At 33.4% G+C, this 16369-nt stretch overlaps 2 protein-coding genes across 2 annotated transcripts in view; both read right to left on the bottom strand.

Annotated features, from left to right (window-relative positions):
- Window positions 1-6927, bottom strand: part of LOC123681689 (cytohesin-1) — a 112283-nt gene extending 105356 nt beyond the window's left edge. Inside the window, exons 1-2 of the mRNA XM_045619931.1 lie at window positions 6727-6927; window positions 6429-6502 (exon numbers count right to left, since the gene is read on the bottom strand). Of these exons, the coding sequence (XP_045475887.1) occupies window positions 6429-6502; window positions 6727-6769 (117 nt within the window). The 5' untranslated portion in view covers window positions 6770-6927. The remainder of the gene's footprint in view (window positions 1-6428; window positions 6503-6726) is intronic.
- Window positions 6928-7531: 604 nt separating this feature from the next.
- On the bottom strand, window positions 7532-11825 carry LOC123682333 (inositol polyphosphate 5-phosphatase E). The gene is made up of 7 exons (XM_045620898.1): window positions 11233-11825; window positions 10860-11176; window positions 10638-10795; window positions 10313-10585; window positions 9989-10215; window positions 9657-9880; window positions 7532-9394 (listed from the first exon to the last, which is right to left on the bottom strand). The coding sequence occupies exons 1-7, from the start codon at window positions 11515-11517 to the stop codon at window positions 9280-9282; spliced, it is 1599 nt and encodes a 532-aa protein (XP_045476854.1). The 5' UTR covers window positions 11518-11825; the 3' UTR covers window positions 7532-9279.
- Window positions 11826-16369: the final 4544 nt, after the last annotated feature.

Raw genomic sequence — 16369 nt, 5'->3', positions numbered from 1 at the left:
AAAATGAATAGTTCGAAGCTGAAAAGAGAATACATGACTACATGAGGTTTCAAGAATGCTTATAAACATACCTTCCGAGCCTGCGTTTTCTTTACAGAAAGTTGATTCTTCAGGTGATGGGTAGAATTGCCCATTTCATACTAATTCGGAAAAAAAATTGATGATGTTCATAATTTGTTATAATTGTAGAAAATACGAAAAAAAAAGAATTACGATTTCCAAGTGTGTAATATCATACGATATTAATTATCTATCTGGTTAATGTATCAACAAAAATGCCATCAACATAACCATTGTCAAACAGAAGATTTCCATGCTATTTCATAGGAATCATAATCGAAAGTAAACCAAGGAGAATGCATGTCATCAAGGGAGAGTAGCGATATACCGGTTTCACCCTTATTAGGGATCCTCAGTACCTACTTTCGATTATGATTCCTATGAAATAGAGTGGAAACCTTCTGTTTGACAATGTTTATGTTGATGGCATTTTTGTTGATACATTAACCAGATAGATAATCAATATCGTATGATATTACACACTTGAAAATCGTAATTCTTTTCTTTTTGTATTTCCTTCATTCATTACCAAGTGCATGTGTTGGCCAATTTTATATTATTAGTTATAATTGTGTTAAAAAAACTTATCAAATACATATGAAATATTTCTCTATTCATATGATACCAAAGTTCAATAAAATATTTAGATAATAATATACTCAATAGTGATACTGGTAACTGAACAGTAAAATCAAAATAACAAACGTGTACGTATGCCATCGAATAGGTACATCATTTAATTTTCATAATAACAAAATATGAAAACAATATGTCTTTTCGTACACATCTACCTACATTGAACAAATATTAAAAACAAAATCAACATCCTAAAACATAAACAGGTCGACAAAAACCTCAACCTTTCCAGTGTTTTGGAAGAATATTTGGGATAAGACAATAGTTCTCCTCCCAGGTATCTCACCCCAACTATACCCCCAAATCCCACACAACACTTAAACACAATACGTCTGGGAATTTATTGATCGTACCCCGTAGGTCCCGTAAATAAAAATTCTGCACCGCTAAGGTTCTTCGGCCGACCTCCAATGTCGCCGTGTGTCTCCACCAGTTCTAGGCAAGGAGAAATGACAAATATCGCTGGAATCCGACGTCGAAGAAGGAGAGAGCCCAGTCGACTTCACAGACTATTATATGTGGTAAACAATGGTCGTGTATGTGACACATTGTCGATATAGCGGGTGTTGGATTCCTTCCTCGACCAGGATTCGTTCGAAATACCGCTATAAAAATTCGCGTTGGCTCGGAAATTGCGCAAAAACTGACCTGTGCAATAGTAGGCAGTCGAGCAGCTTTGGGCTAGTTCAGTGTCTGGATGGGTGACCACTAGGAAATCTGGCATCGTTGCGGATGGTCGTTTAAAAGCACAAATTATAAATCTGATTATTTGCATCATTATGAGATGGAATAGTCGGAGATAACTAATTTCTCAATGAAATATGTTGCACATCGAAATTATTTGTTGTTTTTCCTTCGTGATGGTTTTTAATTTTTTCATTTAACAGTTATTAGATGTCATAATTATTGCAAAGAGCTTGTTAGATGGTCTAATCAAGAAGCATATTTTATTGCTTAAGCATATTCCTACAATTTCATCTATATTTGTAGTGTTTCATTCAAAATTGCGTCATTTCGTTTTTATTTTATTTGCTTTTTCCGTATTTTTCTACCTTCAGCATGTATATAACAATCGTAAATGGCTAAAGAATTCAGCCATCGAAGCCGAAATTCATAAAAAAAACTATACAACATACAGATACGTTTATATTTCAAAAATAGAAATTATACAATTCAAAATAGTTATACTGGCAACTCGGTGTATTATTTTTTGGCATTTCTAATATCATTTGTGTTCAATTGATCGTGAAAAGATACACACTTCAACAACGTTTGAAAATTGTTAAATTGTTTTATCAAAATTGGTTCTCATTTGTGAATACTGAGAAAAATTTAAGAAGAATGAGGCTAGCCTTATTTTGTTAAACGACTCATTATTAGTCATACCGTAGACCAATTTGCAACTGGTACCAAGTACCAGTACTTGGTATCATGTAAAGAAACTTCATTTCAAATTTGTCTATAATTCGACGAATAATGAGTCGATTAACTCAATAATGTCGTCCATGAATTTTTCTTCAACTCTTCTCAGTATTCACAAATCAGAAGGAATTTTGATAAAATAATTTAACAATTGCTGAACGTTGTTGAAACGTGTATTTTCCATGATATAATGACACAACCTACACAACACAATTGACATAAGGAATGTCAAAGAATAATACAATGTTGCCATTAAATCCTTTTTAAATTGCATTTACCTATACCCTCAGAGTAATAAACATAGATAGAGGGAGCATATATGTCATTTTCAATAAGCAAATTTTGTCCCCAACATGAACTATCAAATTTGACCTCGAGCACGCGGAAATGAAAATATATCAGTAAGATGATATTTCACTCAATTCGCGAGTTTCTCCACAAAGACCGCACTTCTTATGTCCCATAGTAAATCAACGTTTCATTACAACTCGAAATAATATATTGAGATGAATATCTAAATATATCAGAAATTAAGAAAACAAACTTCAAGCGCGTCAAACGACGTTAAACAACCGATGACACTAGGAGAGCAAAAGTTGCCAAACCTTGGATTTCAGCAGGTAGATACAGAAAATATATATTCTGCATACTATAAATTCGACAATTAGGAAAAATATCGGATTCCAAATTTTCAAATTTGTATATTTAATCGACAATCACTCAAATAAATATATTTCATTCAATATAATATACATTCATAACGATATAGTAAAATTGTGGATTTGAAAATATATCACGATCCGACAACGTAATCTAACCATGTTGTGGACATGTAAAAATTGAGCATACTCACTCTATATATGTTCATTGAATTATTGAATATATTCCACTATTTTCAAAGCAAAATCATGCTCAAAATAATTCAATAATTCAATCGAATGAATTCATAGCTATAGTAATGGTTATCTAACAATATAATAAGGACCAGAACCGAACCTTGACGAACACCATCAACTATATATCATCGTCATTTCAACACCTTCATATCTCCACATAAGATTCACACAAACCACCACATTCCAGATGCAGAAAACTATTCTCGATGCCCGCTTGTCGTCGTTCTTGCGCAGCCACCAGCGGTTTCGGAGTTATCCAGGTGTAACGGCCCCCGGTGGAGCGGGCAACGAGTTTTCCGCATCTGCCACCGGCAGCGGCGTCGTTTTTACGAAACTCCGCAAAAGCGTGCATGGCCGCAATCGTTCATTGTCGCAATTGCACACTTCCATTGCGCGGGCAGTGCATCTGCCTGAAATTTGCGCTTTTTGTACGCGAGTACAACGCACCGATAACGGAAAAGCGCAGATGCGGGTGCGACGAATTTAGCGATCGAAATGACGGATGTGACATGACAGGTGAAAGATGTGTAATGCCATAGGCTGGTCTTATAATATTTCGATTAAATAAATTGGTGTTAAACAAGCGGCGCAATTATCTACATACATATAATAAAGTATTAAAAGCCGACGTGTCTTTACATTTTTTTTTCTTTACATTCATAAAATGTGAGAATGAGAATAGAGACAAAGATTACAACAATACATTCTTTCATTTTTTCCAGTCTGCCAAACTGCCGAGTAATGCAGAAATGTATGCTGATCCAAGGCAGCTTCATGCATTGCACTCCTAAAATGACGATACAAATGAAAATGAATTTTAAGCAAAAAAAAGTCTCATAAACATGGGGGCCCAAACTCTTGGTTCTCATCGCACCTTCGCTTCACAAGATATTCAACTTAAATTTGGCATAGATATTCCAATTTGAATGTTCCATCATGTGATAAACTCAAAGAGTAATAAACTTAGATAGAGGGTGTATAGGCAATTTCTACATGTCCCCAACATTGTAAGATCACGTTGTCGGATTGTGATATATTTTCAAATTCACAATTTTACTATATTATTATGAATGTATATTATATTGAATGAAATATATTTATTTGAGTGATTCCAGATTAAATATGTAAATTTGAATATTTGTAATCCGATATTTTTCTTAATTGTCGAATTTATAATAAGCAGAATATTTATTATTTACTGTATCTATCTGCAGAAATCCAAGGTTCGACAACTTTTGCTCTCCTAGTGTCATCGGTTGTTTCACGTCGTTTGGCGCGCTTGAAGTTTGTTTTCTGGATTTCTGATATATTTAGGTATTTATTTCAATATATTTTAAGTTGATATGAAACGTTTATTCACTATAGGACATAAGAAGTGCCTTCTTTGTGGAGAAACTTCATGTTGGGGACAAAATTTGCTTACTGAAAATGACATATGCTCCATCTACCTATGTTGATTACTCTGAGGACAAACTAATTTTGAATGCAAATCTACAGGGTGCTTAATGAAGATTCAATAAACTGACATAATCATCAAAAAAGCAGGACTTCAAGAAACACCCTGTATCTCGAAAACAAAGCGTTTGCCGCCCCATGTTTATAGGATTTTTTTCCTTCAAATTTTCCAAGGAATCTCTCATTTTCTTGGTACCTCCAATTTAGGAACACACTGTATCATGAAACAACAACCTTGATTCAATTGATCTACCAATGGCAGGTTTTTTCAAAAGTAATAATAATCTTTATTAATTCTTTAGATTGAAAACATTCAATATAGTTATTGAAGAAGACCACAAAAAATTGAGAATTATGTATTTGCCACGTATATTAACGTTGTCAATTTCGATCATCACCTTTTCACTAAAATTTTTTTTTTGCCAAGATTGAAATATGGGACATATTCTGAATTTGTCGCCATAACAGACATGCTTGGTTAAAATCACCTCATTTGATCAAGAAGAGCTGAAACAATCTTCACACCTTCAAATGAATTTTATCTTCAGAGTAGTTAAAAGTTGAAAGAATCAATAGGCTCGTCGGAAAAAAAACTACTTAATATTCTTCAGCGCTGAAATAAACGTGCGGATACCTACGAAAAGACATAAGAACGACAAAAAACTCGACAATGAACGAATACGAAGCGAGAAGAGAGAGAAAATAGATATCTAATCGTCGTACACAGGATGCATGCTAATTTGCAACAGATAATCTCGCTACAATCGCCGTCACATATACGGAAGCACATACGATTAAAATTATTCCCTTGTACATTACATATTTTCAATGACTAACATGAAAACAATTTCGCCAACAAATTGATGTGAAGGGTTATCAGAATTACTGTAAATATCTACATAATGAAATATAATTTCTAGTTATCAACAATTTTCATGAGAAAATAACTTGGTAATCTCGGTTGTAAATTGAAATACATGTCAAATGGTTTTGATTTTTCAATTCAAATTTTTTTCAAAAATATGTCAAGGAATCAGTTTGAACTTATCACTAAATTGATAAGTGAAAAGAAGAAAAGGAAAAACTAAAACCAAGGAGAATACTTCAAACAGATGGTATTTTTTCATATTATCTTTGCTGGCCATTATTCCATTTGCTTTTCATTCATCCAACTTTATTCAAATTGAATTGCTTTTTTTCTTTCAGAATATCCAATTATCCATGGTTATTATTTTAAAGTGAATTAATCTTGAATTTTTCCAAAGAAGCAACATTTAAATTATCAACTGATTCATAGCATGAGTTATGATCTGCATGAATAATTAACCTGTCTGATGAAAAATTTCATTATATGAATAACATCCATCATCTACAGCCAGAAGTTTAATCACAATTTATTTTATAGACTCTTCAATACCAATGAGCATAATAAGTGCAAGCATCTCATTGGAATATAACCAAAGACAAATTGTAAATCAATATCCAAAACCAAAACACTTCATGTCTATAATCGACATGAAATTTCATAAGAAACATTTTTTAATTGAAATTATTAACACATTCATCAAAAGCGCATCCACCAATATATAACTGAACAGTAATGCAATAAATGCATTACACACTCCATAGGAAAATCAAGAACAATTATGCATGAAGAATCATTATGTTCTGGACAGAAATTATCTTGCCCACATCAAAAATAATTTTAAATGTGTCAACTTGAAATGGTGGAGGATTATCTCAGTCATATCTTACTAATCAATGTTCTCACATATTATCATTAAATAGATATTCCCAATAGCTAATTGATAGAAATGCTTATCAGCATTAAAAGGAAATATCATTTCCATCGTTCTCGACATCTCATCAAAGATAGTACAAAATTGTATTCACTATCACATCTGATAGGCCTCTATACTCATCTGAAATAATTTTGTGAAATTTCTAATTGAATCTTACCTGAATTTCCAATAAAAGCTGTGTCTTTTTTCTCCTTATATCTATTAGAGCCTTCTGTTGTTCTGGAGATAAGTCTAAAATAAGGAGAAACCATAAAATAAATACCACTTTGGGTATAATCAATAACAGTTATGAACTGTTATGATGAATTACTTTCTTATAAGAACTTCTACGTCAAAAAAACTATGTAGAATAGTGACATAAGGTTAATTCTTAATTATGATAATAGTATTCTGATTAACAGAGTATATGTAGGACTAAAACATTACTTATTCAAGTAACATACTTCCTAACTCACCAGAAATATTGAAGGAATCAAGTGACTGTACGTTGGTTCCCATGTCTACTATCTCGTTTTAAACCACTTCACATTATGCACAAAGTGTCAAGCTATCTAAATTTTTCTTCAAAACACTCCTATTAACAAACTACCCCTTTCAAAAAATCATAATAAACATTGCACTTTAAATATGAAATATTCTGACGCCATATTTACGAAACGTCAACCTCTAATTTTCTATCTGACAGACGTCAGCCATTGGATCTACGATTTATTGACCTACATAGTGTTTTACTTTTCCTCGGCCGTAGTCATAGTCATGCCTACTGGTTTTTCAAATTATTCATTCAGAGAAAATATAAATATATATTATCAATAATAATAGAAAAATAGTAAATTAGATCACTAATCCAATCTTTTTGAAATCAATTAAGTCATTGTGCGATAATTGACCAAAGTAAAAAAAATTTTGAACAATTTTGAATAGAAGCCATAAAAAATATTTTTATGTTTGTCCCGTTTTGTATTGTAGAGTTTTATTGATTTCAAAAACTATTTATCTGAGTTAGAAGAATCAACCGAGTAACCAATTTTTATGCAAAATTTCATGAAATTTTATTACGACTGATCTAGAAAATAAATCATTTTCTCATTTTTGAACCAGCCTTCTAAGAATTATGGTTTGCTAAATAATGGGGAATATTTGTTTCAAGAAACGGAGATCCTTCTTGAAATAAATATAAAACAAGTTATTATATCTGACAATGGTAAAAATTCTTATGAAGTAATGATGATCATTCTTGGGATAAAAATAAAACAAGTGTTACATCTAACAAATATATATATATATATTATTTTTTTGGACATTAAACTTATTGCTAAATGGAAGGCTGTTAAGAAAGTAGGTACCATTCCATAAAAGTAGGATGAGATGCACATTTATCCTTCATTCATGGAATAGCAAAGTTCAAGGGGGTCACTATTTGATTTTTTCGATTAATCCTATGATAATGAGAACACTGACAATCAACAACTGTATCACATAAACAAAACAATATTATTACACAGTACCAACATGTTTTTACAACATAAAAGACATTGTTGAAGTTCATTTAGAGGATTTTTCTCTTATTTCTTTAGGAAAAAATGGGATAATACACTGAATTAGGGAGCAGCTATAGACTATATCACTACTTGTTACAACATAGTTTGTGACATGAAACAATTAACATTTAATAAAATATAAGTGACAACAACCTTAGTACCTACCATCTTTCAAGGAATAATTGGTCCAATTTTATCGCATTTGAAGGCATTTTAGGGAACATGATGTTAAAAGTTAAGAAAATAGATAATTCTTGTATATACACATGTTTGTATTAAATTTTTTATATAACCTCCACGTTGAAAATTATTTCATCCGAAATAAGCTGTGCGAATAAAACCTCCCAGAAAATCGAAGCCTAAGTAACTAGAATCATCTTATTGCAGGTTTCACAAAAATTTGAACGATCGATCAACTCACTGATTTAAGTTTGAAATCTATGGTGGATCAAAAATGAACACAGAAATGATGTGATTATGATTAAGATGAATAGAAACCCTGGTGTGTGCACTGATTCGATTTTCTTTCAGACTTTTTGAGATAGTCCACCTGTTTCTTTGGCTAGAACTTAGCAGAGTTCTGTAAGGTGGCGCTCTTCAGAATTGTTCGAATTCCAGCTGTCTGTTAGTGTTTAAGGATGAAATAATGATTTGAGACTCTGCAAACTTTCACAAGAGATAGCAATTCAGTTTATATCGAATTTATAATGAAATTATCGGAAAATAACGACAGAGTATAGAAGATTGTCACTAGCATAGAATATAAAATATTATTATTGTGTCTCAAAGGTCACGATTGTCGAGAATCACAAGAAATGTCAAATATAAACGATGTGTGCGCCATCTGAAACTCTAGTGATCTCTAAAAATCAAGTAGGCATAAATCTGAAAAATCTCCCGTTTTGTATGAAAGTTTTATAGGTATAAGTAGGCAGAACAGGTTTTCTAGGCATCTTAATTACGATATTCACCACAATAAAAACATTGTGAAACTCACAATTAAAGCTAGAGTATGACTAGAATGGAATTCAAACTTTAATATAAGAAGAAATCTAATATGACTGAAATAAATAATTTGCAATTCAAAAAACAGATTTCACAACAATAAAAAAATAATACGAGCTCATCTGTGGTTGTAAAGGGACCTAGTTTGAGCCTGACTACAACGTTTTTTACTTAAAACTAGCAATTCTGACTTTGTATTAGAATTTATAACTTAATGACCAATTTTTGGCTAGTTCGTTTCGAGTTTGATTTCAAGTTCAATAATCTTCAATTGACCTAAATCCTACTCAAAAAGAACTAATTATGACTTAATTCTATTCAATGGATTCATAATTGTGCTGAACTGGTACTGTTTTATCTGAGATATTTTTCATATTACACAAAATTTCAATATTTTGGATATTTAAATTTTGATTTTCAAGTCATCTCTGACTGCAATCCTATGGAGAGGAAATTAATTATTTATTGTAAAGAGCATACTGTGGAAGCACCTTTGTTTTCTTTCAAAAAGGTGGCTCGTCTAGCAAGTCCTTCTAAGTAAACATCTCTGTTGAACAGTCCAGCTGCTAAAGGTATCCTGAAAATTTGACAATTTGAAGTACAGATGGCGCTATCATTGTTCAGTCTTGATTGGTGAATGAAAACAAAGCAAGTGTGCTGTGCTTTAAGACTTACCTAATCAAGTGAGTTTATTCTATGTTTTGAAAGTTCTATGTCTTTTGACCTTGGGTGTCATTGATCATTTGAGCAGAAGAGTAAAATCGTAAAGTAAACAACAGCTTATTTGCTCCTTTTTTTTTAGACATTTGTCTTCATAAAGATTCAGTTTGGGTACTTACGTGTCTAAACCTGGCCTAATGTAAGCCTTGAAAAGTCCCCAAACAGGCTTGTGATCTGATGTGGTTATCGAAGGAACTGAATTGTAAGCTAAACACTGCAATGGTGGCACTTGAGTAACACTGCTTAAACGCCGGGATGTCTTTTGCTTGTACAATATCCTATCAGTATAAGCAGGAGCCCTCTGCTTAGATGATGTGTCGAAATTTTGGGTGCCTGGATCGTACTGAAGTTAAATAATACCATCAGACATATAGAACATTTTCTCTGTTAATTGGAATACTAAATTTTATGGATAAATTCAGATATATTAAGTTTCAAACAATATTTTTACCTTGTATGTTGGAGGAAAAGTTATTTTTGCTTCTGAGAAGCCCCTAAATGCGGCTCCCTCTGAAAGTACCGAACACAGTTGATCGTGATGCATGTAACCATGAGGCATATGTGGTGGTAAAGGAAAACTGGTTTTTTCTAACCAATCCAGGATATTGCTCCTTGGAGTTCCCAAACGGAAATTCAGATCTCCACTCCAGAAAACATAGTCAAAATTTTGAGTAACATCTACAAAAATAGTGCAAAGTTCAATTTTTACACAAATTGATTTTTTTCTATCAAAACTTTATATTTGATTTTAAAATGCAGGTTATAACAGACTCACCTTTACTTTTATTTTTACAGGGAAGGTTTTTTGGCAGGTCCAAAGAATTGACTATTTTTCGAACATCAGAAACTCTCTCTTTGACCTTTTCTTGGTGAGCCGTCAAATGTGCTATTACAAATAAAAACGAAGTTCCGAAAAGCATGAAGCCAGTAGCTACAGCACCCTTTGTCCTGAAAGCTGTTCCAGGTCTAACTGAAAGACTAGCATCTTCTGGCATTGATATGTACCATATAAGATCTCTACGAAGGAAGACACAAACATGGAGAGTGCCTGAGAAATAAAACATTAACTCTGATTCATTTGAACAACTGATAATAGTTACCCAAAGAGTTCGAATGATATAATATATGAGTTGGTCCCAATGTTTCTTGCAGGGTAACTTCCCATTCAAATTTTTCAGAACAGGACTCCTGAGTTCCAACCACAAGTATGTCTGGAACATGTTCCATATCAATTGGCAACAAAAAGTCATTAAGCTCTCTGTAAAGAAATTCTTAGAATGAATAATAATCCAGGTTATATCAGTTATAGGATTTGATCTTACTTTGGCGGTGATTGTCCGTTCATATTCCAAGTACCCACAAAAATTGTAACTTCTCTATTTGGACACATTCTGTACAATTCATTTGTTCCAAGTAAGGAATTAGCACCTACTTTACCTTGAAGATAATTTCTCTGCCTCACTTTTAATGTAGGAATTAACTGAAATGCATGTGCTTCCCTTAAAATACTTTCATGAGATATACTTTTCTCAATGAGTTCTTCTTCTATATCATCATCTTCAGGAGATCTCAATGACTCAGTACAAATATTATTTTCTGATTGACTACTACATCTTGCCAATGCTATTTGGCGCTTCACCTAAAATTATGGAAATTAATGTCTGCTTATTTGAAAAGCTGAGATTTTTTTCTTACAGTTAATTCATTGTTATTTCTAGGGATTTTGTGCGATCTGTGAAGACTCAAAGGTCTTTTAGATATATTCTGTTGTCTACCACTCCTGAAAGGGCTTTGCTCCCTCGAACTGGATTCTTTAGCACTTTGTGTCCTATGAATTGGGCTATTCGATACTCCCACTTTATTTGGAATTCTATTTGGTAAAAGGAAGGTGGTAACTTTAATTTTTGGCTTTTGAAACTTGACAATATCATTTGAGTCGCCATTCTGTTTATCTTTATTCAGTTCAACTTCTTTTTCCATGTTCTGTTACTGTTGGGATGCATTTGTTTGTGTGCAGTTTTATATTTGTATTGACACTGATCAAAGTATTGATTAATCCAACAGTAGGTCACATAATGATGACATTTACACTAGGAGAATTTCACAGTGTTATAATTATAATTAATGAATAATTGTATTGTAATGGGATGATGTAATACAAGGAATTAACCAAGGATACAACGTTGTAAATCTCATGTTTGAATGCAAATAGGTTAGATTATTATTTGGCTCTTGTCCATAACTTGTGAAAGAGAATTGGTTTGGTTTTGTTTTGGTAGGATTGTCAATTTGTCATGTGTCTCCCTTTAAAAGTTTGTAGTTATAAGTTAACATCATAGATGACGCAACGAGATTCAATCCGATGAATTTCTTACCTCTATTAGATAAATAGATACTTTTATTCTATTATCACAGGACTCAGGAATGAAAGACAGGTGTGCTTTTTCTTTGAATTTATTGAACATTGATATGAAAACATATATGAGTGTATAAAAAGTCGTTGGATATAATTGATTTTCTTATACGATGTTGAATAACTTCAGCTTCAGCGATTTGGAAATACTGATGGTTAGATCCTTTTGCCCGCCTGCATTCGAATGATAACAAAAGTGAAAAAAAAGACGTCGTTTTTTCCTATCTTGAATACCCTCATATCTTTTTGAGCGGCTTTAGGTCACTTTTAAACAGGTGTAAAAAAGAAGCAAAATTATTGCGAGGCATCATGACGACTTTTGTTTCAGATATTATGGTTTCCTGTGTTCATTGATTTCTAGAAATAATGAAAATATAAACAAAAATTCCTGGCTAGCAGCACTGAAAATGTTTTGACTGACGGTAGACAGTAGAGGGATGTGGAGCGTACCTAAACTCAAAAAGGCATAGGGAGACCTGCTTTTGAAATTAAAAATTCATTTTCTTCAATAATAATCAGTAAGAGAATAATTGTCTGATTGCATGTTACTCTCTAATCACAAATTGTAAATTATATTTCCTCATTTTCTAATGAAAAACGGCACAAAACCAATTCTACTTCTAGCCAAATTTTTTTTGGTACTCTATATATTGTAGTGTAGGGAATCATCGATTCCCTCGAAAATATAAGTCCGAAAGTTGAATTTCGAACGGAAATCCTATTGACGAAAGAATTCGGTGTACAAACTCAGAATTACCAAAGCCACACCCCTAAGTGATCTGTAGAAAGGCTTTACTAACGCTCGAATCTAAAACGGCCTGAATGCCCATAAAAATCGGCATTTCAGGGCGAATAATTCAATTGAGTTCAGTCCAGTCTACAACTACAACATATGTGCAATACTTGCACCGACAACGAGAAGAGTAAAGATTTTCACATCTGTTCCCAAGACCGGCGAAAAAGTACCTGCGACCGAGCCGTAACGACCCAAGTGTCCAGTGATCCTTAAAAAACGGTTAGATCTAAATATCATATTCTTCACACATTTTTAGTGGGTTGGAAATAAATTGAATAGGTGTTTTTATCCCGTTCTTTCATTTCTCTAATTTTTCCTTGGCCGTGAACTAAAGGGTGTTTTTTTTTAGAGCTATAGAACTTCAAATTGCAATAAAACAACTATGGATTATTCGATTGACATGAATTTTATTTATCCGCAAGATAATCTTGTGGCATTACATTTTGAATATGATTTCTGGCATATGACCGCCACGGCTGGCTCGGATGTAGTCCAATCTGGACGTCCAATTTTCGATGACTTTTTCCAACATTTATGGCCGTATATCGGCAATAACACGGCGATTGTTGTCTTCCAAATGGTCAAGGGTTTGTGGCTCATCCGCATAGACCAATGACTTTACATAGCCCCACAGAAAGTAGTCTAGCGGTTTTAAATCACAAGATCTTGGAGGCCAATTCACAGGTCCAAAACGTGAAATTAGGCGGTCACCAAACGTGTCTTTCAATAAATCGATTGTGACACGAGCTGCGTGACATGTTGTGCCGTCTTGTTGGAACCACAGCTCCTGGACATCATGGTTGTTCAATTCGGGAATGAAAAAATTAGTAATCATGGCTCTATACCGATCACCATCGACTGTAACGTTCTGACCATCATCGTTTTTCAAGAAGTACGGACCAATGATTCCACCAGCCCATAAAGCGCACCAAACAATCAGTTTTTCTGGATGTAACGGTGTTTTGACATACACTTGAGGATTAGCTTCACTCCAAATGCGGCAGTTTTGTTTGTTGACGTAGCCATTCAACCAGAAGTGCGCTTCATCGCTAAACAAAATAAAATGGACGTAGTGCGCGATACGTATTCCGTACAGAACCTTTATTTTCAAAATAAAATTGCACTATTTGCAAGTGTTGTTCAGACGTGAATGTATTCATGATGAATTGCCAAACCAAACTGAGAATAAATCACTTGACTGCTGTGTAATCGGTCGCTATCTTGAACAGTAATGCCAACTTAAAGTTATATACCTCGAAAAAAACACCCGTTACTTTAGTCACAATATAAGGGAAGGACCACAGCCCACAGCAGGTACATTTACTCAATCAATTTCCAGTGCGTTTTTACATACGTACCTACCTATAATAGTATTATGTTGATATTTCGAATGAATGATGACCATTTGTTGAACCAATAATATGATTATCGGTGAAAACAGACAGAAGGACCGCGATCGATAACTTTGGAATTAATTCCAATTGATTGATTGATTCCATTGCTTGATACTATGAGTAATTAAACACAATGTATTATATATACTGTGATTATCATACGAATTATACGGTAGTGTATGCTTAATTCAATTGAAGTTAGATAATAATAAACTCTGAATTGGGATTGTTTAATTCATCTACTTCCATAATTTAGTAGATATATACAGTTTTGGTATTGCAATTTGGAATGCGAACTACTCAACAAAAATAGGGATATTCAGGATAATCTGAATAATTGAAGTTAAAGTTTTTTTTTGTTTTTATCATTGCACCCCCATATCTACGCCACTGGATAATTTTCGAAGGAGATACTTACCATATTCAAAACATAATATTATCAGGACTTCATACCGAAAAATTAAAACAATGACTGCAATAATACTTGAGTTAAAAGGCCAATCGAAAAGTCCCCGGTCTACCATAGCAAAACACATTTTTTCGGCAAAATTCGATTTTATTATGCAACATAGTTGCCTTCGAGGGCGATACAGCGATTATAGCGATGTTCCAACTATTCGATATCGTTTTTGTAGTACGATTTGTCTTCCTCTTAAAAATTGGCCTCAGTTTCAGCGATTTTACTTCTGCATTGACGCTGAATTTCTTTCTAGCGAGCATTCTTTTGAGGTCTGAAAACAGGAAAAAGTCGCTGGGGCCAGATCTGGCGAATACCGGAGATGCAGAAGTAATTCGAAGCCCAATTCATGCAATTTTGCCATTGTTTTCATTGATTTGTGACACGGCGCATTGTCTTGATGAAACAGCACTTTTTTTCTTTAAATGGGGCCGTTTTCTAACTATTTCATCCTTCAATACTTCAAATACTTCTTAGAATCATTAACACGTTGTTGCTTTTGATCGATTGTGAGCACGCGTGGCACCCATTTTTCACACAGCTTTTTCATGTACAAATATTCTTGAATGATATGATATACACGTTCAGATGATATCTTCATAAAGTCTGCTATCTTAATCAACTTCATTTAAAGGCCAATCAAAATTATTTTGCGAACTTTTTTGATTTTTACGTCGGTGACAGCCTCTTTTTGGGCGTCCACTTCGTTCGGCGTCTTCGGTGCTCATTTCACCATGTTTAAACGTAGCATACCAATCTATGATGGTTGATTTTCCTGGTGCAGACCCCGGAAACTCTCCATCAAGCCAAGATTTTGCGTCAACTGTATTTTTTCCCTTCAAAAAGCAATATTTTATCAGCACACGAATTTTTTTTTTGTTACTAACATCATATAAATTTAATACTAGCACCGCCAACTGTGCATCAGACTTTTCAATTGGCCTAATTTAAGTAAAAGACTGATTTTTTTCAAACTTCAACACCCTCTGTATCTCGAAAACGAAGTTTGTGAGGATATATGTTTATAGGAATTTTTTTTTATGAAAAATGTTGTAATATCCGACGACAAAATTATTGCACTAAAATCTGGACCACCCTGTATACATACTTCATCTATTTCACCTCGTTCTGATACGTTGAACCATTGAGTTTGAAACACTCACACAGTGTTGAGCTGCATTATTAATGGTTTGAATGAAACTTTCCTCGCCTCATTCAAGGTTCACAACCTGTATTATTATTTGCCATTCCCTAGTGATTCTTTATTTCTGATATAAATTCATACCATGTAACTATCGGTGAATTTGCATTGTAAGTTATACATTTCTTATGAAATATGTGTGTAAAAAGCAAGTACAGAAACTTCAAGGTTGTGTATCTGTATCTAGCGCACTTGGATTTCTTTTGAAGAAAAAGAGTGAAATAACTGAATGTGGTAATGAACTAGAATTGACTCGAGAAAGTTTTTTCAGCGAAATATTTCGCAATATTTTTTTCTAGAAATGAAAATTTTGTTGGAGTTAAAAATCACAGTATTTTTGGGATACATCCCCAAGTCTTACTTCTGCACGCCATCAAGACCTTTCCACTAACAATAGTAATTCAATATCCCCTACAGAAATGTTAGATTAACTCGATTTTTACATGATGGGAATTCATTTAAATCGAAATCAAATGACAGTTTTTCTATTCCCACTTTTCAATTAAATAAATAACAATTGTTTCGTTGCACAGAAGCTTCTGTTGTTTATGCAATTGAAAAGTGAAAATAG

The sequence above is a fragment of the Harmonia axyridis genome, chromosome 6 (genome assembly GCF_914767665.1).
Source record: "Harmonia axyridis chromosome 6, icHarAxyr1.1, whole genome shotgun sequence".
In the NCBI taxonomy this organism is placed as follows: domain Eukaryota; kingdom Metazoa; phylum Arthropoda; class Insecta; order Coleoptera; family Coccinellidae; genus Harmonia; species Harmonia axyridis.
The sequence above is the reverse complement of the archived record's forward strand: the minus strand, read 5'-3'. Positions and strand labels throughout refer to the sequence as shown.